Below are 26,040 nucleotides of genomic sequence, written 5' to 3'. Positions count from 1 at the left end.
ATCTGTAAAAGCATGGCTCTTAAATTACATGTGTGGAAGTCATAGTCACAGTAAAGTAAGTACCTTCCTTCCTTATTATAGTTGAGTAAAGTCAGTAATATTTACCAAGATTGTATCATTAATCATGACATTTGGGGGGGGGGATATAAATAACATGCATCGTAAGAAATTGCTGCCAAAATTAAGTACTTTTTAAACAACTTAGCCAAAAAAATTTAGTACCTTTGTATGTGTATGAATATGTAAATTAGTGAATTTTCATAGGTGATTCATTAGCGAATTATTTTCTGTTTTATAACAATGCATAGTTTTTAGTGAAAAAATTTAAAAATTAATTTTAAATGAGTATTCTACAAATTTTAATATTTATTTTTGTATTTGTGCGACATTTTCTATTGTAAAACAAATTATGCCTTTTTAGTTTTGACAAAAAGAAAAAAGAATCATAAATATGAAGAAACTATCAACATCAAAATTTTAAGTCAACTTTTATAAGATTAACAATCAAGATCTGTGATCTTTTTTAATATTTTTTTAAAATAACACATTACCAGCTTATGGCAACATTGATGTAGAAACATAGCATGATAAATAACATTCATAATAGAAAGTGTAAATTTCCTCCTGCATTAACTCACTACAATTAAAAATTTTAGTTGCAATCTTATAAAGCTTTTTTTAAACATTTAAGGCATATGACTACGTTCAGAATGAATTTTTTGAAAAATGTTCAAATATGATTACATATTTTGAATATTTGCATATAAAAAGATTGCAAAAAAACCCAATTATGAAACCAAATTAGATCAGTTAAACAACAAAATGAAGTAAACTTACTAGTGGAATTGTAATGAAAGGATTATTTTTGTTAGACACCGTAGACTTCTTTCTGGCCTGCAAAGTCCCAAGTTGAACCTAAAGGAGCAAAACCAAAACTCAACAACTGTAAATTTCAAAAATCATGTTTAACTATCTACTTAAAAGATAATTTGAAATAAAAAAAATATTCGATAATCATAAAATAACATTTAATTAGCATTTCAGAAAATATTTTCAAAAATATTTTTAACAATAATTTTTTTAATATGGAATGGTTTTTATCAAAAGGCATATGTAAAATAATCTGCCTCTGGTTTCACTTCATTAACTGAATAATGTAGCTGTATGGTATGAAGAGTAACATCCTAGAAATTTCATACATGTTTCAGTGAAAATTTACTAAATTTTCACTTACTTTATATTTTTGCTTTTTTTGTATTTTCCCATTAACTCATTTATTATAAATACATTATTGATCACCCATAATAACATGATACTTCTAAAAAAATAACGCTTGCTTTAACAAACTTCTGTATCTTCACCACAAGAAAACGGTTTTATTTCTATTGTTAATCATCAAAACGATGCAAACTTCTATGTACCATAAAGTTGTTTCCAAAATTAGAATTAGTTAAATAAAACTTGAAAAACAGCTAACGATCACATTGGTAGCTGCTTTCTTTTATAGATCAAATGCAAGCTTTAGCCATGTTGCATCATTTACAAGTGAAAACAGTAGCTCAATCCATAAGCTGAATGAAGTTTAACTTGCTATTTAAATATTATGATGGAATATAGATGAAAGAAAATAAAAATAATAACAAAGCATACAAATGCAAGTAAAAATGAATAACGAAATAGATATATGCATGAAAAATAGATGGGAGGGAATCATCTTTTAAATGTGATGCAAATATAAATAAATAAATAAGTAAATATGGATGCAAGAAAAATATGCCTTATCAAGCTTGTTTTATTTAAGATGACAATTCAAAACAAAGCAGTCAGGAACAATTAGGAGTGAAAGGTAAAAGGATGAAATTGATTTCAACTTTCCAAGTAGAGAATAATTTTACTTAAAAACTTAACTTCAAGCAACAAATTTCATAAGGATGTACCTTCAGTGACTAGCAACTCGTCCATTAGCTGTATACTTAAAATAACTGGCCAGACAAAAGAGACAGTCTCACGGCCATACATTTGAACTGATTTCATTTATCATTTATTCCATATGAAAGCTCATGACCCTTGGATATCTCAACAATGGTTGTCTTCCTTAGTGTTTTGAGAGAAACATCATTGTAATTATCTATGGAGGAAAAACCTTAACAAAATTCCTCGGGCCACAATCCCCACATTAATTTCCCCATTTTTTATTATTATTTTAATTTATTCCTAGATACATTATCAAAGTCATCAGCCTTCACCACTTCCATTTTCAAGAGATAATGCAAAACTAAACTCAATGCCTACAACTCAACAACTGGATTGTTTTTCACCCCTTTGGGAACATAAGCTAATCTGTCAGAATGCTCTATCACTGTTATGAAATCATAACATAAAACAGTCCTTTTAGTTTGGATAAGATCTATTTCATCAAAATAAAGTTGACATGAACATGTTCTTCATTAATACAATCAGTTAGTATTAATCAGATTAATTTAGTCATGTCAATCAATTTTGAACATCTCATCACAAAAAAAGTATTATTTTAAATTATGCTTCCACAATTATAATAGAGCATTCCTGTTATTAACTATACTTCAAAAATGGCTTATGAATATATCTGCTGAGGATAGGTCAGAATACTTCACAGTAGTAAACATTTTAGGAACAATAATTGGCAAAATTAGTGCAATTTTAAAGTGTTGTGGGTTCTATTAATGTTTTATTTTGTAATGTCTCTAAAAATGGAGAGGAAGGGGATGGCAGATGACTGATGATGCATCTTGGAGTCGTAAAAAAGAAATGAAACAAATTTTAAATCAATAGAATGGCACTATCTGGAGAATCTGATGTTTTTGAATCTGTTGCAGTTTTTTTGGATACAGACTGTACAATAAAGTAGTATTCTTCCAATTTCTTTCAAAAATGATAGTAAATGAATGGATGGTCATCAATGGCATATTTAGAAGTCATGAGCTTTTCTATGAAAAAAAAAATTAAAGAAATTGATTATTGGTTAGAGCTGTTTAACTGGTTCTTTGGCTTTTATTCATTCCATATTATTTCACAGATAAACTTATTATTATTTAATTAAATCTTTGCAAAATGTAGAATGTTTGTTCCGTGGAAATTTTAAAAGGTATTTAAATGAATACTAAGACTAGAAAGATAGAAATGATTATTTTGATTGCAAATGAATTTGAAATGCTCATTTTCTAGCTTTATTCTTTTATTTGTTCAGTTCATTGACTTTTCCCTATTTATTCAAAGAAACTATAGAAGCTTATTCTTATTTATTTTATTTATATATTTATTTTTGCTCATTACTATTGACACTATAAATGTGCATAACTGGAAAGATGGACACAATCATTTTGACTTCTGAAAGATATTGCAGACTATGATGTATTTTACATTCTGGTTTAAATTTATTCCCACTAAAAAAACCTGCAGGTCACCTACAAATTCTTGTAGTGTTGAGAAATATCTGCTTTGTTGGAATTATCAATATTCCTTTCTTGCGATGATTTTCATTTGGATTTATTTCTTTTTTTCCCTATTCCACCTACATTTTGTTTCAGGAACTCAGTTATTTGTAATCATAATCTCAATCAGAATCTTTGTTAAAAGAAATTCATCAAATAAAAATTTACAAATCTAGTCGAATTTATATGTGAAACTGAGTCTGGCTCAGATATAAATTATTAATCTGAGGATGTATATACTCCCGACGATGACAGTAAACTTCAGCAGCCAAATGCTTATATTTACAGATACTGCAAACAGCCATTTCTTCTCAAAATCACAAAAATGAAGAAAATATATGCTTAAACATTGATATACAATATGCAAGTATTTCATGAGAAACAAATCAAAGATGAAGGGAAGGGAAAATAGGTCATGAAAATCTCAAAATGATCAAAATAAGCAAAGTTAAGTAATAACAGGCGAATTATACAATTTTATTTCTATAAACAATCTGTGTGACTATTGATATCAACTTTACTCATGAAGAAATGGATTGATAGAAAACATGAGATATTTACTCAGTGACATGATTTCAAATCTAAAGAATCTGAGTCTTTGGAAAGATTAATTTATTCTAGTAAAGGAATCTGGAACATGTTTAATGAAAATTGTTTGCTTTGTTTCAAAACCAGTAAAAATATAACAACTAATGAACAACTATTCCACAAATGATACTTAGTCCATTTACATAATATAGGGCTATAAAAATTAGATGGCCTTGGAACTAAATTTAGGATAGAAACTTATGTTCTGTCAAAATATTTGTTGAATGCCTTTCTATGCTAAGGAAAAAATACAAATAGATTCACTGATGAAACTGTTAGAAAACATGTAATATGAAACTTGGCAGAAACATTTCATAATGTTAGAATGAATATCAGAATTAATAGTTTTTTTACATCGGTAAAATTAGAACAAATTTTATGGTGTAAAAAACCTCATTGATATAGTGTGAAATTTGTAAAGTACCCAAATAAATGAAACTCAAAAAAGGCAGAATACTTAAGCGTGATATCGTCATTCTAACAGCCTATCAACAAAGGAAGGAAAAAAAAAAAAAAAAATAGTATAAAAACTTATTCAACAAAAAAAAAAAAAAAGCCTGAAAAGAAATGTAGTTTTTTATTATTTAAAAGGAGTAATGAAAATGACTAATCTTAGTCTTTCAAGATATATGAAAAAAACTATCTTTCTATTGTTAATCAATTGCTTTAGAATTGAATATTAAAAAAATAGAAATGGTTGTTTGAACAGTTGAACTAATGATAAAGTTAATTTCATTATACTTACTATAAAAATGTTTCCGTATTTGGTAGCTCGGACCATTCGATCACCACTTAAAATACAGGCTGCTGTTACTTCACAAGGTTTTATATCTTTTTCTAATAAATGCAAGGCCCTTTTCCTGAACTTATCTTTTTTTTTAATATGGATTAAAGTTTTCTTCGGTCCATACAATAAACAACTCATGCCACATTTCGAATCACTGACCCAAATTCTTTCATCAACAGGATATATGGCTGTTATAGCTCGGAACACACACTATAAAAACAGAACAATCAGCATATTGTAAAAGATACACACATCCTATAAAAATATGTTAAGATTATGCTTTTGATATGAAAAGTTTGCTCATCCATATTTTAAATTACATTATTATCCTATAAAAGTTTTGTAATTATATGATTAAAATATTTTTTGAGAATACGTAAAATAGAGATAAATTTTGGTATAAAAAACTTTTTTTATATATAAATTTAAATTACGTCAAGCAAAAATAGATCAGAGCATCATAGAATTCTTCGAAAATATTTTATCCTAAAATGTCTCACCAAATTTGCTGACATTTTTAAATTCTAAAAAAAATTATGGATATTTTTTAAGACAAGTTAACAGGCTTTAAGATCTCTTTTTTAAATATAAATTAATTCTCTTTTTAAATGTCAATTAATAGTGTATATTGTAGTAGATGCTTCAAATGATATTATTTGAATAAATACAATTGATTATAAAATGCATTCCAAATAATTCTAAATATAATTACATTCCAATTTTTTTATTAAAATAATTTTTTTACCACTGAACCAGAAAAAAACTTTGTGTTTACTGTAATCTTTAATAGTTATCACATATAAATCAACTGAAATCTATTTATCATTAAGATGGTTTGTTCCATAAAATCACTACTGTACAGTCAAATAAAGCTTATTTGAAAACTAAATTTCAAAATGGGGTACTATGATTTTTTTTCATTTAAAAAATTTTCCTTAATGGAAGTCATAATTTTTTAGTCATAAAAACATTTGTTTATTCCAGGATAATCTTGATATAAATCTCAATCTAATGGCAACTACTAATTTCTTATTTTTTAAACTCTCTCTCTCTGTTTGTCTGTCTTTATTAAACAATGCATAGTATAATTACAGAAATTTGTCCAAGTAAATGTTTTTTTGAATGGAAAATCTTATATGCTGAATGTTGCAAGAAACTTCATATTTTAAGTCTTCAATACAAACTGAAACTTTCAATATAAGCTTTAAATGGTAAACTTTAAGCATAATGTTCTGCATAAGATTCATGAAGTACCTTAAGAAGGAATACAATAGAGATCGGCAAATAGAAACTATTAAAAACTTACTTCCTTTTCCTCACACACTAGCTGTAATCCATTGAGCCTTACAGAAAAAAGTGCAAGTTTCCTTCCAATTCCAATTAAGACTTTTTTGTCATAATAGCACATAGCTGAAGGAGCACTTTTTGTAAGTGTTGTGTGTAAATATTTGATAATTTCATCATCCTCCAAAATTTGGAATGTTTGTATTGCTCCTTCTGCACAGCATCCATAAGTACTAAAATCTTTAACCAATCCCACCAAAAGGAAATTATCTTCGCCTTGTTTAAAATAACAAAGACTGAAATTTTAAAAAAACACACATAAAGGCTGTATGGTAGTAATAAACATTATATATATTTATAAAAATTATATTTTTTGACTGAAATAATGCAGTCCATAAGTCATTGAATATCTAAGAAATTTATTAAAGTAATTAAAATTTCAAAAAAGTAATACATTTCATAATAAAATACTACAGAATCAGTTTTTATGCAAAAATAGGGGAAAGCAAAAAATATAAAAGAATTGGTTCAAAATTATATTTTTCATTTAAAAAAAAAAAAAACTCCAATGTTATCAAAAAAGTGAATTATCCCATTACCAATACAATTAATACATCATTTTAATGATATTACCTTCACTAACCTAAACTGAAGCACAAACAAAAGTTTAAGTTTCTACCTAATAAAGTTAGCAGAGTTATCTTTATTTCCGAAGTTAGAGCAACTTATCACAAATTTAGATGGAAACATTTAATTTAGAAATGCAAATTTATTCAATGCAGTAAAACTTTATCAACTATTTGTCCAAATGTACATAATTCAATCAGTATGATTTAAAAAAAATATGCTACTCGTACATCTAATGCCCACTTTTAGTTGTTAACAGTTGTAAATTCAACTTAATAAAGAAGAGAAGAGAAATGCAAGAAATCAGACATTTAAGGTACCTCTGAGAAATAGTTTAAACTCAAAATGAAAATAAAACTATTTGCTCATAATTTTACAAGTGAGGTTAAACAATAAAAAAAAAACATATTTTTAGTAACAAAAAAAAACCCTCAGAAATGTTGATAAAATCTAGATTGCAGGTAAACATACTGCAGCTGCATGCATATGCATTGTTAAAAGAATGCAACTTTACAGAGATGTGGAAAATGTTCATTTTAAACAAGTTTTGTAAACAATTGAACTTATGTTACATTTTTAAAAATGATCAAATAATGAAAGATTCTATAAATACATTAATATTTCTGACTTTGCTCTTTTAATAATGTATTATAATATGTGTATTATCCCTGAAATATTCAATTAAACTCTTATAACATCAGATACAAGGTAAAAAAGAATTGCCTATGTCAATAAAATTAATTTTCATATCTTTGCAAATTTTCCAAATAAAAGAATTTGTAGAACAATATGAGTGTACAGAGGAATGCAAGAGAAACATTTTATTCAATGACAATTTTACACTATGTGGAGTTCTTTAACTTTCTAACTAAATTTTATCATTTAAATTTTTTTGCAATCAATCTCCAAAGAAATCAAAAGGTATTTAATCATTTTCCTATTGTATTTAATGAAAAATTTAAATTAGAAGTATTCATTATAATATGTAGAGAAATGCAAATTTGTTCCCCTTTTTTGTAAGTATATCATCATTGTTCAAGTAAAAGTCACCAATTTCAATTTTGAAATACATATTCCATCTACATCTCCAATTAATTCTCTACAGATTGATATAACTAGCGAACTCTTTTGGCTTTTCATTACTGAGTAACAGAATTGTTTGCACTTCAATATGTCATATAGACATATCAGATAGAAGTCATTTAGTCCAGTGACTTTTAGCAGATTTATTACATATGTGTATGAGGCACTGAAAGGACTTAGTGATTGTTTGATACTAATGAGAAGAGTATGATAAATGCTAGCCTCTGAAGGGGGACACCAGGGATCAAATGATCGGAAATGATTGAGGCCAAAGTGGCATCATGAAAAATGAAACAAATGAAGAGACAGATGATAAAAAAAGAAAAAAATGAGTTTATTCATTTGATTCCCATAGTATGCTTCATATTCTATCTAGTGATGTGTTGCCAATATATAATAACAGGAATTTGTTGTAATTTTGCCCTTCTTCCAAATAATGCACATTGTTTTATGTGACATGAATTATTCCCAAAAAATAAATAAGTGTCTCTTTCCTTTGACACATGTAGTGGCCAGAATCAAAACCAAAATATAGCATCTTTATTGATGTATTTGGTCCAAACAACTTGCATCGAAATTATTAAGCAAAAAAGATCTGTGATCTGGACAGGTGAACTGATAGAATGTGATAGTATGAACAATTCTATCTGACTCACAGAAAAATTAATGCCAATCCACTCTAATAGGAAAAAGAATTGTATTTTGTATTGAAACTTAAGATCAGTGATTTCCTTGATCACTTGGACCTTTCTCAGATACTTACACTGAATAAAACAAAGGATAATGAAGGAAATAAAGTCAATTGGCTGAAAGTAAAAAATTTTCACTTTGAGAAAAAAATACCTAAATGACAGTTTTTATTTAGAAAATTATTCAAAAATCAATAATTAATGTCAGGGCCATTTAAGAACTCTTACACTTTTAAAGATTTGTATTTCTCCTTTTCTAATCTTTGAATGAAAATTTAAATGAAATGAATGAAACTGCAGAAGGAAAACTAATCTTTGAATATCTTTTAACTTTGCTTGGTTTAATTCTTAAGAATCTGGAGCCAGAAAATTAAGCCAAAAATTAAGCTGATTTTGCTTAAATGAATAATCAAGGTGTCCCTAAAATAAATGTGGGTTTTTGAATTTTAATTATTTATTACAATGACAATACATACTGTATACAGAATATTAATAGTAAATAGCTGAAAATGAATAGCTAAGGCAATGCAATAGGCTGAAATATTCGTATAAATTATAAATAATTTGTCTGGGCTAATATTGTTGATACACAATTAAATTGAGGATATAAACAAATACCTTTTTCAAAAGCACTAAGACTGATTCTAAAGAACTCTTAAAGGCAGTTTACATTCTGGTAGAAAAACTATGGATGGACTATTACAGGCTAGCTATATTATTTATTAATGTACATTAATGTACTCTTAGAAACAGTTTACATTCTAGTAGAAAAACTACGGATGGACTATTGCAGGCTAGCTATATTATTTACTAATGTACATTGATGTAATGTAATGATTTATATTATTTATTTAATGTTTAAAGCAATAATCTAATCATCAGTAAATCTACCAGTTACTGCTACAAGTATGTAAACAGTTTTAAAATGTCTCAAAACTATAGATTAAGACTTGGTGACTTTTTACTTGAACAATGATGATAAAATGAAATGAAAGTAGTAAACCTTTGCATGAATTAAAAAGTTTCTTTGCAATTTTCCTCATCTCCTTTACATACTGGATTAAACCTCACTACTATTTCCAAATTGAATAACTACTCCGAAATTTGAAAAAAATTCTCCAAAGAATTAACATTCTAATTAGTAAATAAAACAACACCATAAGTCTATGAACATCTCAGCAAAATTAATACAAAAATATAAGGAAGTGCAACTTTTTAAATCAGGCACATCACATTAAGAATAATGGCAGAAGGAATGGATGATTTTAAATTATGAAAGCTAAGAATTAAAACAAAAATCTTTATGATAAAGCAAATTTACTCCAAAAAAGTTAGAGAACATAATTTAACACAATAAAAAATGAAGGAATGATTCCATCTGATTTCTCTGCTGTGAAAAGAAATAATGTCAGCAATGAAATAATAAATCAAAAGAAATAATGTCAGTGATTCAATGCTCCAGTGATTCTGAATCGCACAGGAGTTATTTTCACTCTTAATGAAAAAAAATGTCATATTGACATACCGCAAAAATTCATATCAAATTTCTGAATTTCATAACTCTGTTAGTAAATTTTAGTGAAATACTTAAAATTACAGATAAAATTTCAATAGAATGTAGGATATCAAACAACAAATTTTCTCAACAATTAACTAAGATAATTTCAGTATAATAAAAAAGGCTAATCACTAGCTTGCAATTATTCAGTAAATGTCAAGACATTTAAATATCCCTTTCTTCATGCAGAGGAGGCAAAAAATCTGAATAATGTCACAGTTATATAATGTGATAATCTTCCCACATAAATTTTAAATTAAAGCCGATTTACAAAACAAGAAATTTCTGGAGAAACTCATATTCTTGAGTGATTACTGATGCATTCACTTAAAGTCAACTAGAGATAAGATACAACTGATACTGATCACTTGGTCATATATCAATATTCCTGTTTTCATGTTCATTAATGTTTGACATACTGTGATGAAATTAAAAATCAACTTGACAAAACACGCAATGGTTGTTGAAATGTTGTAAAAAAAAATTTTATGTTTAATTAACCAATGAAATATTTATATTTGGCTATAATCAGGCTGCAAAATTACTTGGCACTAACTTGTTTCATCATGTCTAATTTAATATCAAAAGGCTCAAAAATAGTTATTATGAAAATAACAGCTAGAGAATGAAACATTAGTAGCATTTATTTATTCCAAACATGAGATAAACTGGAAAAACAATACATACAGTCTAATAACAGGTTTCCTTGCAGATATATTTATTAAATTTTTCAAAGGATTGCTGAAAAATTAACTAAGTAACTAATCAAGTGATCATAATTATAAATAATAATCAAGTGATCAGAATTTGAAGATACATAAAAATTTCCAAGATAACTAAATTACATCCAATCATTTAAAATCCAATTTTTTTAATATATATATATATATATATATATATATATATATATATATATATATATATATATATATATATATAAGCATTATTTTATGTGTAAGCAGGATGCAGTTTTGAAGACAGTGAAAAGACTTTCGATTTCATAACGTTTTATTTCATTTTGGAGAAGCAGGCATTATATACAAGCGATGAGCACATACACAACACAGAAAGAAATGAGGGAAAAGCTGTTGAACATTTTATATAACCCGAGATCTTGATAGGGAAAATATTTCTCCATAGTGCTTATATACAATAACATTTCGATAGGGATTTTCGCTACACGCGTCGAAGCGGCACGGGAAACACAGGGATCTTTTAAAAAAGAATGTGCTTATTGGACATTTTTCTAGCCCTTCACACAGAGTGTGGAAAAGTTAGGCTTTTAGCCAATTCAGCAATTTTACAAAGCTTCTCTTGAATTAATTAAGTAGAGAAAGTGGAATTGGATCACGAAATAAGAGAATATTTTATAATGAAGTTACTATGGGCTTAATTAAGATAAAACCTTGGAAATTTATTAAATTGAAATAAGGTTTAAAATATCATTACATATATATATATTAGTTGCATTGTAATGCATTATTTGGGATTTTCTAAGTACTCTTTAATGAATTAAATTATTAGTTAGCATTTTATATTATGATATTACATATGGTAAAATGGAAAAAATCCTTACAAAACAAATTCCTTTCATGCAATAGAGAAGTGTGAAAAAATAACAAAAACTTATATATTATCCAAATTGTTTTACCTCAAAGCTGTGTTGCGTTGTTTGAAATGTACTTCAGCACCTTCTTTCAGATTTCCCTCATGAACTTTTAAAACTCGTACAATTGAAGCCCATGATTTTGGAATCTTCTTAACAGCAGGAGCACGTGGGGAATGTGGGTTTTCAGCCGCAGCTTTATACTATCAAAAATAAAAAATACATAAACTCAAATTATAAAAAGCATAACACACACACATCATATTATATATATATATATAGTTACCACTAATTTTGATTTCTAAAATCTGATGAAATAAATTCTGAAAGTATTAAAATTGTATGTAATAATATATTAATAAAAAATGGTAATTTTTTTTCAACTAAGCATTATTTTTGTTCATTTTCAATTATAACTTATTCTGCTAATTTTTTTTTTTTTTTTTTTTTTTTTTGTTATTTATTGACTCTGAGGATCAATTTTATAGGCAAATATAATTTTCTTGATAAATATCATTTGATGAAGCATGTAAAAGAAATTACTTAAGAGTTCAAGTTAAATAATCAGAAATAATATCTCAAAACAGACAAATGAAATAAAAAACTCAAAAGCTTAAACATTTTTAAGTCCTTCCTGATGATTCACTCAATTTTACACTGTCTCATATTTTTAGTAGCATTAGAAATTAAAATTTTATTCAAATACCTAGAAAACATAAGGATTACATAAAAACATATAGAGTTGTTTTGAAGATACCATATTTCAAATATTCAGATAAAGAAAAATTCTTTATCAAAAACTTATTTTATTGTTGTGGGTTTTTTTTCAATTGTTTTATGAATTCTTCATATTTTGAAGTGCACAGAAATTCTAATAATGAGAATTATAACTAAGGATATTTCTGGTAAATGAAATTCCCAATCATAGTTCTGATTTTAAAAAATGTATTATATACTTTATCAGAATTACATTATCAAAAGTAATAATGCTTCTAAAATAGTACCATTTCAAGTTCCATTCTCTTTTCCTCTCTTGTTTCTTCAGTGTAACTGTTATTATCACTTAGAGTGATGATAATAGTTCCAGAAAGAGGATCAGTAACCAATTTCTTAGGAGTATATTCCAATGGGACTTTAATTTGAGTTTTACGTTGATGAGTGAGATTTTCCACTTCAATGAACCTGCAGAAATACGCAAAGCATTAAGACCCTTTATCATCATATGAAACTACTGGAAATGAAATTTTAAAAAAATCAGTTACTAAAAGCAAAACATTTTCAGATAAAATTTCACTTTAGTTACCATTTTCAAATCAGAACATTTAATAATGTGAGTTCATGTTAAAAATGCATGATCTTGAGAAAATTATAAAATGCAACAAATAAGACTTTTTTTTAAAAAAAACTTGTAAGTATAATATTTTACAAGAATTTTACAAATTTAAAATTATCCTATTTAATAGGTTTTGTCTACTAAAAAATCATAATCAAAATAAGTATTAAAAAAAAGAAAAAAAAATGAAAAAAGCATATATTATAAAAAAATTTTGTAGTCACAAAATCGGGGCAAAACTGAATAGTCAACTAATAGGAACTTGCAGTGTTGATAAGAAGACATTTTAACTGTTTTATTTTTATTTAATATTTTTTTATGAGAATCACTGCATTACAGTTATCCTCTTGATTGACTACAAATCTACAAAAGGAATCTGGTGTTAATATCTTTTTCCATTAGTTTTAGTTTTTCATTTATTTAAAATCTAAACATGTGAGTGAATGTTCTTGAACAGATTAATAACCTAAGGAAAAAGGAGGAAAATATATAATAATAAAAATAAGCTCATAAATAAAATTTTAGGATATCATGAATACAATTGGGATTTCTTTAAAATCACACAGCACAGTAACAGATGATAAAATATTTTATTAAAAAAAAACTTGAAATTCAGAAAAAAAATTCTAAAAGCTATAACAGAAAGTGAAACTTATTCTTTCACATGGTTCCTAGTATTCCATTTATTTTATTATGCTGAAGATTTACAAATTGAAATATATCACAAACAGAAAAAAAAAGAAAATTTATTTACAAATGAAAATAATTCACTATTGTAGCACCTCTTTTTCCCCTTGAACAGATAGTGCCCTCTTGTGGCGTTTTACAGAAGCCCCTTGTGGCATTTACAGACAAGCAGTTGAACCAGAGACCTGCATCCTGGGGTCGACTTTTTTCCCAATGCACAACCCTTGCGCTAATGCCGAATGCTTTCGGTCGGAAACAGTGGAATCCCTCCACCATACTGTTTTCTTTAACCTAATTGTCTATGTGTGTTTGTAAATTTCGTAGTGTAGCTTTGTTTGTGTAGATTAAAAATATTATATTTCAAACCGGGTAGTTCATTAGTTCCGGGCAGTTCACAACACACTCGCTATACTATTGACATTTTGGTAATTTACAAATATTTATCAAGTAGAAAGTTTCTTCACATTTCGCAGATAGCTATGTGGCTAAATATCCACTATAATATTTATTGCATTGGCAAAACTAAATACAATGCCAAAATTACAATTAAATAGCTTTTTTAAAAAAATTCAGTTTCAATTTTTTTGGAGAAAATTATTATAGATTGAAAAAGAAGCAAAATAATTAAGATATTCTATACATTTTCACATTAAAAAAAAGGTGTGAGAGGGGATGATAGAAGATACAAATGAAATAATTTGCGATGCTTATTGCTTAACAGTTTTTTTCTATAGTTCGGGATGGTGTCTCAGGGCAAGACTGCGTTAAGATCAACTCTTCAAAGCTCTTTCCTAATTTAACAGTACTTTGCAATGTTTACTAAGCACAAATACAATTGTTCTATAGTAGATTTTTCTTGCCACTGTAATGATGGAATTAATGAACAGTTTAAAATGTAGTCGGTGAAATGTCAGGAAGAAAATGTCAGTAAATATTACAAAATAAGCTATTGTTTGCCAAAAGACTCTAAAACCCTCCGTGCTTTTGCACATGTATTAGAATGAGTTTAATTCGACAAAATAGGGATGAGAGGAAAGATGAAAGGAGGAGCAGATGTTTACATTTAACAATAAGGTGAACTCAGTTATAAAAGGACTGAATTAAAATAAAATAACACAGTCAAGAACAATTACTCACAAACAGGTGGAAAAAATTGAACGAAAAAGTATCTAATAGGGCGAAAATCAAGATCAAAGAATGACGAAGAATACCGGAAAAAGCAAGAAAAGGAAGCAACAATTTAACATTAGTTAAAATAACAGCATATTAAAAGAAGGTTTATATTTACATACAGAAAAAAAATATCTTTATTTATTATATAGAATTTGGAAACTGGAAAAGGGCTCATAAAAAATATTATTATTCAAAGAGATGTTCTGTATGAAAAATGGTTTTCTTTGCAATTCTGTCACAGTAGTTTGCCTTGTCGAAATAAGTAATTTGTAATAACAGTACTGTGTTAACCAATATTCAAATAAAGTAATTTTTTTTCCCTATGATAGGTTCTTTCCTCAAACACTGTTTCACAAAGCATAGTTTAATACAATAATTTTGCATAGATACAAATAATATTGTCTAACAAATCAGTCCCAACACAAATAAAACGAGTTCCTAGTGCTGTCAGTTAGAATACATTTTTCTTAGTTAATTGGTATTCCCCCTAGCGCTGTTAGTTAAAATGCGTTTTACCTAGTTAATTCGTGTTTCAACTGTTATATATATATATATACACTAGCTACTTTTGGCAACCAACTGGTTCTCCAAGATTAATGCTTGTTAAAATTTTCAATTAACCTTTGTTCATGTACAATTAACCTCTATTCATGTACCTCTGTTCATTAATAGTTTCTTCAGAAAAAATATTTTTAAGTTTCAAATTTTGATAGTCACTTAATTCATACTATTATAGAAAGCCTAAACCATTCTGTATATCATGTATCTCTCTAATTTTCTATCAGCTCCATAAATTTTGAACTTTAAATTAAAATATAAGTAATTAAATTTTAATTAATACAAAAACCTTTCTGCTTAAACAAAACACGTTTTTTTAAAAAATATAATTACAGAAAACAAAATTGTCTAATGTTGATGTATGAAATATTTTTTACAGTTTATGCAATATTTCCAAAACGTATTCAATAAAAATTTCTCTGGTTCATCATAAAAATTCAGTTTCTAGTTTCAAAAGGATTTAAATGATGTAAATAATATTTTATTTTGTTTTTATATTTATGTTTTTATTTTATTTTATTATATTTCAAAAAAAATTACGAAATACGAATTTTATACAGTCATTTGATCCTAGATCTTTTATTATAATTATTTAAAACTATTTGCCTTTGGTGACTAGCCAGTCTGCTGAAAATATTGGTTATATTAAATTTTCTGTAAATCATTACGATATAACTTTATGTCCATAATTCCCTGAAATTAATAAATGCTAAAGCTGGGTTATATTAGTTATATTTCTCTGTTTATTATGCACCAGAATCTTTCTAATGGAAATCAATCCCATGGTTTTCTGAAGCTCAGAAAAATGTAAATATTCAGTTCATCTAAATTTTTCAATATTGTACTTTTATTTATTTTTTAACATATTGTAAACTACACAGATATTAAACAGCCTTGTTCTTTAGCTTTCCAGAATGGAACAAAAAAATATCATGCAATAAATTATTTGATGAAACAATGGAAACAGTTTGAACTTTAGAGTAGCAATATAATCTATTGTTAGAAATTAGGTAAAATAACAATTTAAACAATTTTAAACAATTGATAAAAATTCAGCAATAATTCACATGACTATTAATTTACTGTCATGAATTTTTTTTTTTTTTTAATTTTTGAAGCAATGTAAAATTTACATTTTTGTGATAACATTATCAGAAATTATTGTTAAAAAAATGCCAAAATTCGGTTTAATTTTATACAATTAAAAATTTTTAAAAAACGCTGAGATGCACATTCTTGACGTCAAAGGTATAAGTGTGTCAAATTTGGCAGTTGTAAGTCAAATGGTTTGGCCTGTAGAGCACCAACACATGTATACATCTTTATTATAAATATAAATATATTATATATATATATGTATATATACTTGCAATAAAGAAAATATATAGTAGCCGCATTTTGAAACCATTTCAAGCAGATATCGATATATTTTGACAAAATTTCCCAACATCCTTTTCGATTAAAAAAAATTTTTAATAGAATTTCAGGAAACAATTACTCTTCTTTTATGCAAGCGTGTTATTTTTATAAATCAAAGATTATTTTCGCACGTAATTTCTCAATGCAATCTTTTCTAGAAGGTTTTGGTAATTAGACTAGGAGCAATATAAAAGATGTGAAATGCTAGTTAGGGCCAAAATTATTAAATATAACTTAAAATTAAATGTGAATCTTTTTTTTTTTTTTTGTATACTAGTTATAAATATTCTTTTTTTCTTCTTATGCAGAAATGTTTAAAGCGCCAATAAACTCTCATAAAATGTATAAATGCATATCTTCGCTGTTTTTGATAAAAATGCACTGCAGCAAAATTAGCAACAAACTATATTAAATGAAATAGTTAATTTTTCAAGTAAAATAAAAAAAGTCAAAGTTTTACCTCAATAAGTCATCAGAAATTGTTGCTATACTTTCAAGCTTCGGTATAAAACAAATGCAACGAGAAAGTTCTGCTCTTATTTGAGTAAAATCCTCATCCACAGTTGCTTTGCACCAAGAATCATCGGATTTTGCTAGAATCTAAAAGTATATCAATACTAAAATACTATGGTTACACAGTTTCAAGAAAATTATGCAATATCCTTAATATGATCTAACAGTCTACTAAACTAGAATTCAGAAAATGGGGGAAAAAGAACACTTTTCAATAAATAGAAAATAAATTTTAAAATATAAATATAGATGACATAAAACAAATAGTTTCTTTTATTATTATTATTAAATGGAACAAAAAAATCTGTGGAACAAACAGCATTTTATTATAGTAATATTTAGAAATTCTTCCCCACCCCCCAAAAAATGCTTTTCAAAATATGCAAATGCATTACAATATATTATCTAGCCTAATAATACATAAAACTAATTACAAAGTCATTATATTTCTATATAAATAAAGTAAAATCAAATTACACTTTGTTTCCCATCAGCACACACTGGAAGTAATAGCACAGCTCTTGTGCCAACGGCTTCAGTCTTTATTATATTAAGTTCACGACGGCTATGTATCTTTTCCATAACAACAGTAAGCACCTTTCCATTCTGTTAAATGAAAAGCATAATATCCTTCAATATATAAATGCTATAAAATGAAATGAAAGAAAATAAAAGCACTAACTTCGATTTTCAGATGTTTTTCAAAATAATATAGAACAACCCAGTCTACAATTTAAGCACTTCCCTTTTTCCATTGCCTTAAATTTGATACATATTTAATATCCTGATATGAAAATTACCAATCACATATGCAGCCAATTTAATGCCTTTCTGAGTCATTGTGCTCACATACAAACAACCAGACAGACTAGTCTTTTCGTTTGAAGAAAAGATCAAAAGTCAAAATTTATTCATAAAGTTAGATCATTGTGTTTTATTATGTCTACATATATAGGAACATAAAAATATTTATTTTTTAGAGGGGATGGGGAGAGTGATTGAGGGAGATATAAAACACTGAAATTCAAATATGAAAATATTACTAATTCATGATTAAAGATTGTAATAAAAAGGAGTATAATAAACATCTATTTATAACTTACATTAAGCATCATTTCTTAGGCTGGGATCAGTATTTCACTGAAAGTAGTATTAATCTTGAAATTTTCAAAAATGCATTAATTCTATAATGCATCAATATTTACTTCTCAAAAAATTGTTGAATAATTTATTTTTTTAAAAAATTAAAATGTTTAATTTTTAACATTCTCTTATTTCAAAGCATTTTCTCTCAAATGTTAATAATTTCCATCCAATATATAGTATCAAATGATGTGTACCTACATAAAATAGTACTCGAGGCAAATACAAAAAAAGTGCCACTCACCCTTTTTTTAAATGTGATCTTAATTCCTCCTCCCCACTATTTTCTTCAGGCTCTTTAACCCTTTCTGGGGTTATGGGAAGTGCACTTACAACCAAATTCATCAAATTTTGAATGACATTACATAGGCTGGGATAAGTTATCACAAATTTTTCAAAAACACATCCTAGATGCTTCAGTTTCTATCTCACATAAAATGATGTGTCTTGATTTGTTCATTATTTATTAATTAATAAAATTAATAAATAAATCCAATAAGATAAATTAATTACTCTTCTTAAGCCTATCTCAATCCAAAAAAAATATTTTAACATACCACAATTAGAAAAAAGTAGTTGCTACAGCAGAAAAATCATTTTCAGAACCGACAATTAAAAATTACTTGAGATTTATTATAAGTCAATCTATTACAATTATTTCTATTGAAAGAAGCTTTTTTTAAACTAAAATTAGATCTAGAGATTAGATCTTAGTTACAAATCAATTTCCTAAAATTAAAATATGCAAAAAACAAAATACTAAGTAAAAAAAAAAAAAAAGTACAAATCAATTTTCAAATGTAAAATTCAACTTCCATCATTTAACTCCAACCAAATGTCGAAATAATTCAAAATTGTTTTAGTTTATTTGTTTATCATATGTATGCCATATGCTTTGTTCCTATGTTTAAACAGAGTTTATGTGAAAATGGATTTAATGTGTTAATATATTTTAATATTAATAAATAAAATTAAATATTTACTTATCAGCAAAACTCATCTCTTTATATATTTTTCAAATACATAACATATTATATATGCAAATTAATTTGTATATAAAGGTAAGAAGATTATTTAAGCAATATATTTGGTATTCAGATGTGTTTACAAGCAATGCGAGATAATATATTAAGGTTATTTTTTATTTTATGTATATATTATTCAAGAAATGTATCTGAATGTATGTTTTAATACAACACAAAATAATTACACATTTAAAAAATTAAAATTATTTTTTTAATATTATTTTCATGTCAATAATAACTCTTGTCAAATGTTTACCATAAGTCACTTCATTTTGCATTAATATCACCATTGCATAAAGGAATTTATTAAATAGTTGCATGATCTCACCTATAACGCTCCAAACAGCCCTGGAAGCACCCTATATTAAACCTTAGCAATCCATCTGACATTCTTTTAATATTTTGATGGGCCATTATAAAAATTCATGATAAGGATTTTCTTTTGGAAAACAAAATATTAAATCTTTATGGTAATATTTAATCATATTTAAATAAATTTATTAAACTTCCTTACTTTGTGCTTTTCAGATTTATCTTTTATGCTTTTTAACCCCAGCTTTTTGCCAAACATTTTAAGAAAATGAATTAAACAAACATAAGAAAACAGAGTTGAAAAGATAATCAAAAGAATTTAGACTTTACTTTTAGCAGCATGGCAAATGGATGAAGGTGAGGAAGTGCCACTCTTCTCCAGTTTTTTTTTTTTTTTTTTTTTCTTAAGAATCAGCATTTTGACCACATCAGTCAATAAATTTTAAAAATAACTGAATGTAATATTTTATACTATGCCTCCACAACACTTGGAGAAACATGATTATAGTGTTAAAAAGAACTGGGAAATTCTAGACTCTATGTCAGGTTAGATAAACGCTATTCCCTTTTTATTATTAGCTGCTACTTGTTTCAAAATTCAACAGTTTAGGAAAATTTTTGTATGCAACAGTAGGATACATTAATAAGCAGAAGAAAAAAAAATGTAAGGCACTGACAAACAATTAGCAGCCAAAATGCCAAACAATCTCACCGGAAGAGGTGACATTGTTTGGCAGAGGAAGCTGGGTATTTTTGTTTCTGATTTGTACATAACAGGAGAGTTTTCATGAGATTTTCACATATGCTTCCGTAATAAAATTGTTATACCTCCTTACTCATTTGAAAAGTATGAACACTGGACAAGATCATGAATTCTATGAGTACTGAGATTTTTATTACTTTAAGAATATGAGAATGGACCAAAGTAGAAGAGTGACAAATTTTTGATATCAATTCTTTTTATCATCGAAGCAAATATTGATTACAAAAAGTAACACATTATTTCGTGTTGATGTATATTCTGAATAACAACATGTTAACATTCAGAAAGGAGTTGAAAATCTGAGATAAGATATAAAACAGGCTTGCAGTAAGATTTGTAATAAAATTCTAAAAGTGGAAGGCCTTTCTGGAAATTATGCTATCATATTGTGCAGCTGTCTAGCATAGTTTAAAATAAAGAAATAGATTTATGAATGGATAAAAATACTTGTCTAATGGTTAGTTATAGTATTTACATCATTTTAAGTCATGTTAAAGATTTTTATTGTTTATAATTTTGGTGATAAGTCCTTTTATTTTTAATAAAAATTTAATTTCCGAGTATTCCAAAGAAAACTCATTCTGTTGATCTTTTTTTTTTTTTTTTTTTTTTTTTTTTGCTGACTAATGAGGTTTTTTTAAAGAATGAAAATAAGGAATGCAATCTTTTGGTTTATTTACATCTTGTTTGAAGGGTTTTTTTTTTTTTTGCTTTAACTGATGCTTGAAATAAATAAAGCTGGGAAATTTAGAATCATTACAAGCAATTCATTATTTTATCATGAGATAATTGTTTCGGTTACCAATTAATAACACACTTTAATATTCACGATTTAAATTCAAGAAATCATTTTCTCTTTTACCATTAATTTACCTGAAAATCGACTTCTTTCTGCACCAGATATAATACTTTTACAAAAAAAGTTTGAAATCAATATAACATCCATGTTATTGTGGGATGTTTGTTACTCACGAAAAATCAAAAAGCATACCAAAGAATCTCAAATTATCAGGCAAATAGTCAGGATTAGAAACAGTGTAAAAATAGCAAAATATTAAAGTGAACTATCATATGTGGAAGTTATCTTATTTTTTCAGAGCTTTAGAAATCATTTTGCAACTTGCGTAAACATTTGCCCCTATGTTTCAATTCATGATTATTGAAAATAAGAACACTTTTTTACTAATTTATCCTGTAATTATGGCAAATCAATGTTCAAATATTATGAATAAAGATGATACAACTTTATTTTAAGGCATATCATGTGTTAATTGATTCTGAATTATTTTCTGTTATCTTCCCATTCATCTATTCCTGATCCACAAATCTTTTATAGGGACTTTAATTTGAATCGAACTTTTCACAGATAAGGTTTTTGATCATCAAATCATCGTAATTTAATATTATTTGTTATTTCAGATAGAGAAATCTTATTTGAGCAGATTCCTGGACAGCCAAAAATTTTCTCCTTTTGATTTTTTCGCACTTTTTTTCAGCCATTTTAATTTTAAAGAACCTTGGCACAAACAGCCATATTAAAGAACTATTATTTCAAATACAATGAATTGATTTCTTAATTTTGCCTAACTAGTAACTATATCTGGGATACCTTCTTTGCCTTACCCAACCTAATTATGTCACTGTGTATACAAGATATGTGTACAAATTTGTTAAAAATTGTAATCCATAAAACAAAATTCCAAATCAGAAAAGAAATCAAATATGTGATTTTATAAGGTTTTTCAAACAAATAAGAAAATAATAGAATCCTGCTAATACCTGACAACCAACCAAGAAAGATGGTTGATTAGGATCTATATTCATAAAACAAAAAGAATAAGGAGAACTTTCCACACTCAGCTTGCACAGATGTCTCATTGCCTATAAAAAAAATAAAGGAAAAATTTAAGTAAGAAACAACACAAAATAGTGGTATTGAGAAAAAAAAATTTTTTTTAAGCCTGAAATATCTCACAATCTGAAATGATTGTTTCATAAGTCGTAGCCTAATAGGCAATCAAATTTCAAAAGACCTCTGAATTAACCATAATGACTCATTACATTAATAACTAGATATCACAAAATTCCTCAAGTAAAATATTTTAAATAATTCAATAAATTATTATGAAATATGTATAATAAATACACATTCACAGATGGCAAAATATGATTTTAAAATAAATTCTTCACTTTTCAAAAAATTGTTCAAAAATTTGTTTATAAGTTTTCTAACATTTTATAATTATGCATTCGATAGAGGAAAAAAACTTTGAACAAATCTTTTCAAAGTCTGGTAGGCAAAAGTAATATCTAAAGAGGGTTTAATTTATTTTGATTAATGCCTAACTTTCAAAATACAGAATTTATTTTAGGATAGAATACTAAAATTTGAAGTATGGTTAAATGACAAGGATAATACCAGAACTGGTATCTCATCTATAAACTTTCACACTATTAGAGAAGGATGTTTAATCACAAAAAATAAAAAAATAAAACACTAAGCCTCTGTACACAACAAATGCTTGGTGGAACAGATTTTGGAAACAATTTGATTTGAAAACTAAGGATATGGCAACAGGTTGCTGCAGCCTTAAAATCCAAGTGAGAAACTGGGCATAAAAAAATACAATGCAATTTTCAAAGCACTACTTTATTTCAATGACAAATATTTAAAGAAAATATTTTTACAGATATGGACTGATACTTACTGGAAAAACGTTAAATAAATGAATTTCATACAATTTACATTTTCTATTTCCAGGAATGGAAGTGCGAAGGCCAACTGCCAATAGCTGGTCATTTCCACTACTGGCAGATAAAAGCAAACAAGTGATAATTCCACTTACTCCCACTCTGGGAATTTCGGAATTCAGTATACAACCATGCTAGAAAAGATAAATTATTGGATTCTCAGATATAATTGAAAACATTTTAACCATGTTTAATACCGTTGTTATGTTTAAGCATATTCATATATTAAAATCTACTGTGAGCTGCATATTCCATAGTAAACTGTTATTCAAAAGAAATACAATGATGATCCCTTATTAAAAAACATAATATCAATAAGTTTATTAAAGAGATGAAACAGATCATAAACTAAGATAAAATTCATTTTAATAGCTATTTTCCATTGAAATTTCACAAATTAAAAATAGATACTGTATCTGTTCAAAAAATTCAATTTATGATAAGCAGTATTAACCACTTTTAGACATTTTTATTTAATATAAATTATTTGTGTTAATAAAAATGTAGTTTTGCAATCAATTGGTTATCGATTTCCTTCAATAATAATAATATTGAAGTTTTGCCTAATATTGTTTCTTATAATTGATACACCAATCTATACAACAGTTAACTAATCAAATTTTTATTCTTTATATTCCCCCTGGTGTGAATTTGAAAGATAAATTAAAGATTTTACAATATTTATAACAATAAATTTTATTAATATAAATTTTTAAAAATAGTAAAATTTAAAATAATATTATACTTTAACACACAATTCAAAGTTAGTTCTCGAAAACTAGTTTTATTAAATTTGTTAATTTATTTTTCATTTAGTTTTTCAAGTTGCTAAAATAAAACTTTATTATTATATTAGTACTTTATAATGATTAAGTTTTTTAATCTCAGATTAGGGGGCTTTTTACATTCAGAATGAGAAAAAAAAATCATTCAAAGCTTTATTTTATTAAAATTTTAAAAAATAAGTATCAAAATAATCTTGGTTTTAAGCATTTTATTGAAATTTGTTAAATAGCATTCTAATCAAACTTTATTTAAGCTATAATAAATTATGCATCATACTTTTATTTTTCAATTCAAGAACAAAGCAAAAATTCTGTAAATTTAAGTACAGACAGAAAAAGAATTTTCAATTGAAAAGAAATCACATATACGAAAAAAGTTTAAAATGCTTCTATCCACCCCTCCCCCCTTCTCGAAAGATATTTTTGGAAAATAGACGGGGAAACTCACATTGTCAATTTTATGATGTTCCAAAAATCTGTCTCTAAAAGCTAAAATGAGAGATTGCTTGTTCATTGTGCAAGCTTGAATAACCTCAAATCTAGTTGGGAGAACAAGATAATTCTTTTTTGCTGTGATGACACAGATCCCTTTAGGGCAAATCTGTCAGGAAAAATAAAAAAACTTAATTATAAAAGCATGTGAATCAAAAAGTTATATAAAAATAGCATTAGCTCTGCATTTATAGGATAACAAAGCACAATGAAACTTTGATTAGAAACCTGACTTTGAATAGATACCTTTTATTATGAATTCCTTATCACTTTATGTAGTAAACTGCTGAATATTTAAAAAGATTTATCATTTGTTACTGGTTCAGATTTTATAAATTATGAGCATTTATGGTTTGCAGACTTTAAAAAAAGGAACATAAAATCAAGATGTAATAATCTTTTGCCTATAAAAATCATGTAACATATTAAAAGTTTGAAAATTTTCTAAAATTCAGTTTTCACTATAGAACTAATAACGTAAAAATCAAATAATCAAGCTCTTTCCAGTACTGGCAGAATTATCAAATTATTTTTTCAAATCGATGTGTGATATAAATATTGCTATCATTCTTCACATAAGTAAAAATATTTATATTTCAGATGCAAGAATTATTTATAAAGAATATTTCCCAATAGAATCTACAGCATATACTTGTTTGTAAGGTAAAAAAGGAATTCTATGAAGGAAGAGGTAAAGTCATTTTGAAATAATCCAGTCAAGCCAACTTTCAATCTTGAAACTAGAGCAGAATGGCATTCTGAAAAAAATACAGTGCTTAATTTGAAAAAAAAAAAAAAAAAAAAAAAAAATGTAATCTGGAAGAGCAAACTTTTAAGAATATGGCAGTTGTTGCAATGAATTTTTATGTAACCTAAGTATGCAACCTTTATATGTAATTAAAGTCTAGTGTGTAGTAGAGCCAGAAAGCTATAACATCTCAATTTTAAAAATAAAATTTTTTTTAAAAAAACTTGTAAAATACTTTCTTAAAAAGTAAACGTTGTAATATACTTCCTTGAAACAATGCAATCTTTGTTTTGCCTTTATCCTTGAAAATACCGTCGTATTTCAAATTAATAAAAGTAATATATCACTATAACAGCAGCAGGAATGATTATGAACATTACAATCTATATTTTGATTCTAAAAACCGATGGTATTTTCTGTATTATAATTGTGTTCTGATAAATTGCTAAGTGTGGTGTAATAATTGCATGATAACAGAAGAGTATTTTGATGCTAGGAAAGCGACAAATCAAAAATTATTAGATCTGTATTCCATTTCTGCAACATGCTGAATTAGTCAAAAATATTCTGTAATGAAATAAAAAAAAATATGCTGAGTTCAACACAATCATATTTATTGCAATTCTATTATTCATCATTCCATACT

The 26,040-nt window shown here is 26.5% G+C and overlaps 1 protein-coding gene across 1 annotated transcript in view; it reads right to left on the bottom strand.

The window, feature by feature from the left end:
* LOC129988100 (splicing factor 3B subunit 3-like) overlaps positions 1-26,040 on the bottom strand; it is a 99,147-nt gene that overhangs the window by 23,197 nt on the left and 49,910 nt on the right. The window contains exons 14-23 of the mRNA XM_056096226.1: positions 24,603-24,755; positions 23,327-23,503; positions 22,398-22,499; positions 17,853-17,981; positions 17,323-17,462; positions 12,697-12,874; positions 11,738-11,895; positions 6,152-6,425; positions 4,804-5,055; positions 838-915 (exon numbers count right to left, since the gene is read on the bottom strand). Coding sequence (XP_055952201.1) covers positions 838-915; positions 4,804-5,055; positions 6,152-6,425; positions 11,738-11,895; positions 12,697-12,874; positions 17,323-17,462; positions 17,853-17,981; positions 22,398-22,499; positions 23,327-23,503; positions 24,603-24,755 — 1,641 coding nt within the window. The remainder of the gene's footprint in view (positions 1-837; positions 916-4,803; positions 5,056-6,151; positions 6,426-11,737; positions 11,896-12,696; positions 12,875-17,322; positions 17,463-17,852; positions 17,982-22,397; positions 22,500-23,326; positions 23,504-24,602; positions 24,756-26,040) is intronic.

Source organism: Argiope bruennichi, chromosome 10 (assembly GCF_947563725.1).
Source record: "Argiope bruennichi chromosome 10, qqArgBrue1.1, whole genome shotgun sequence".
Taxonomy (NCBI): Eukaryota; Metazoa; Arthropoda; class Arachnida; order Araneae; family Araneidae; genus Argiope; species Argiope bruennichi.
The sequence above is the reverse complement of the archived record's forward strand: the minus strand, read 5'-3'. Positions and strand labels throughout refer to the sequence as shown.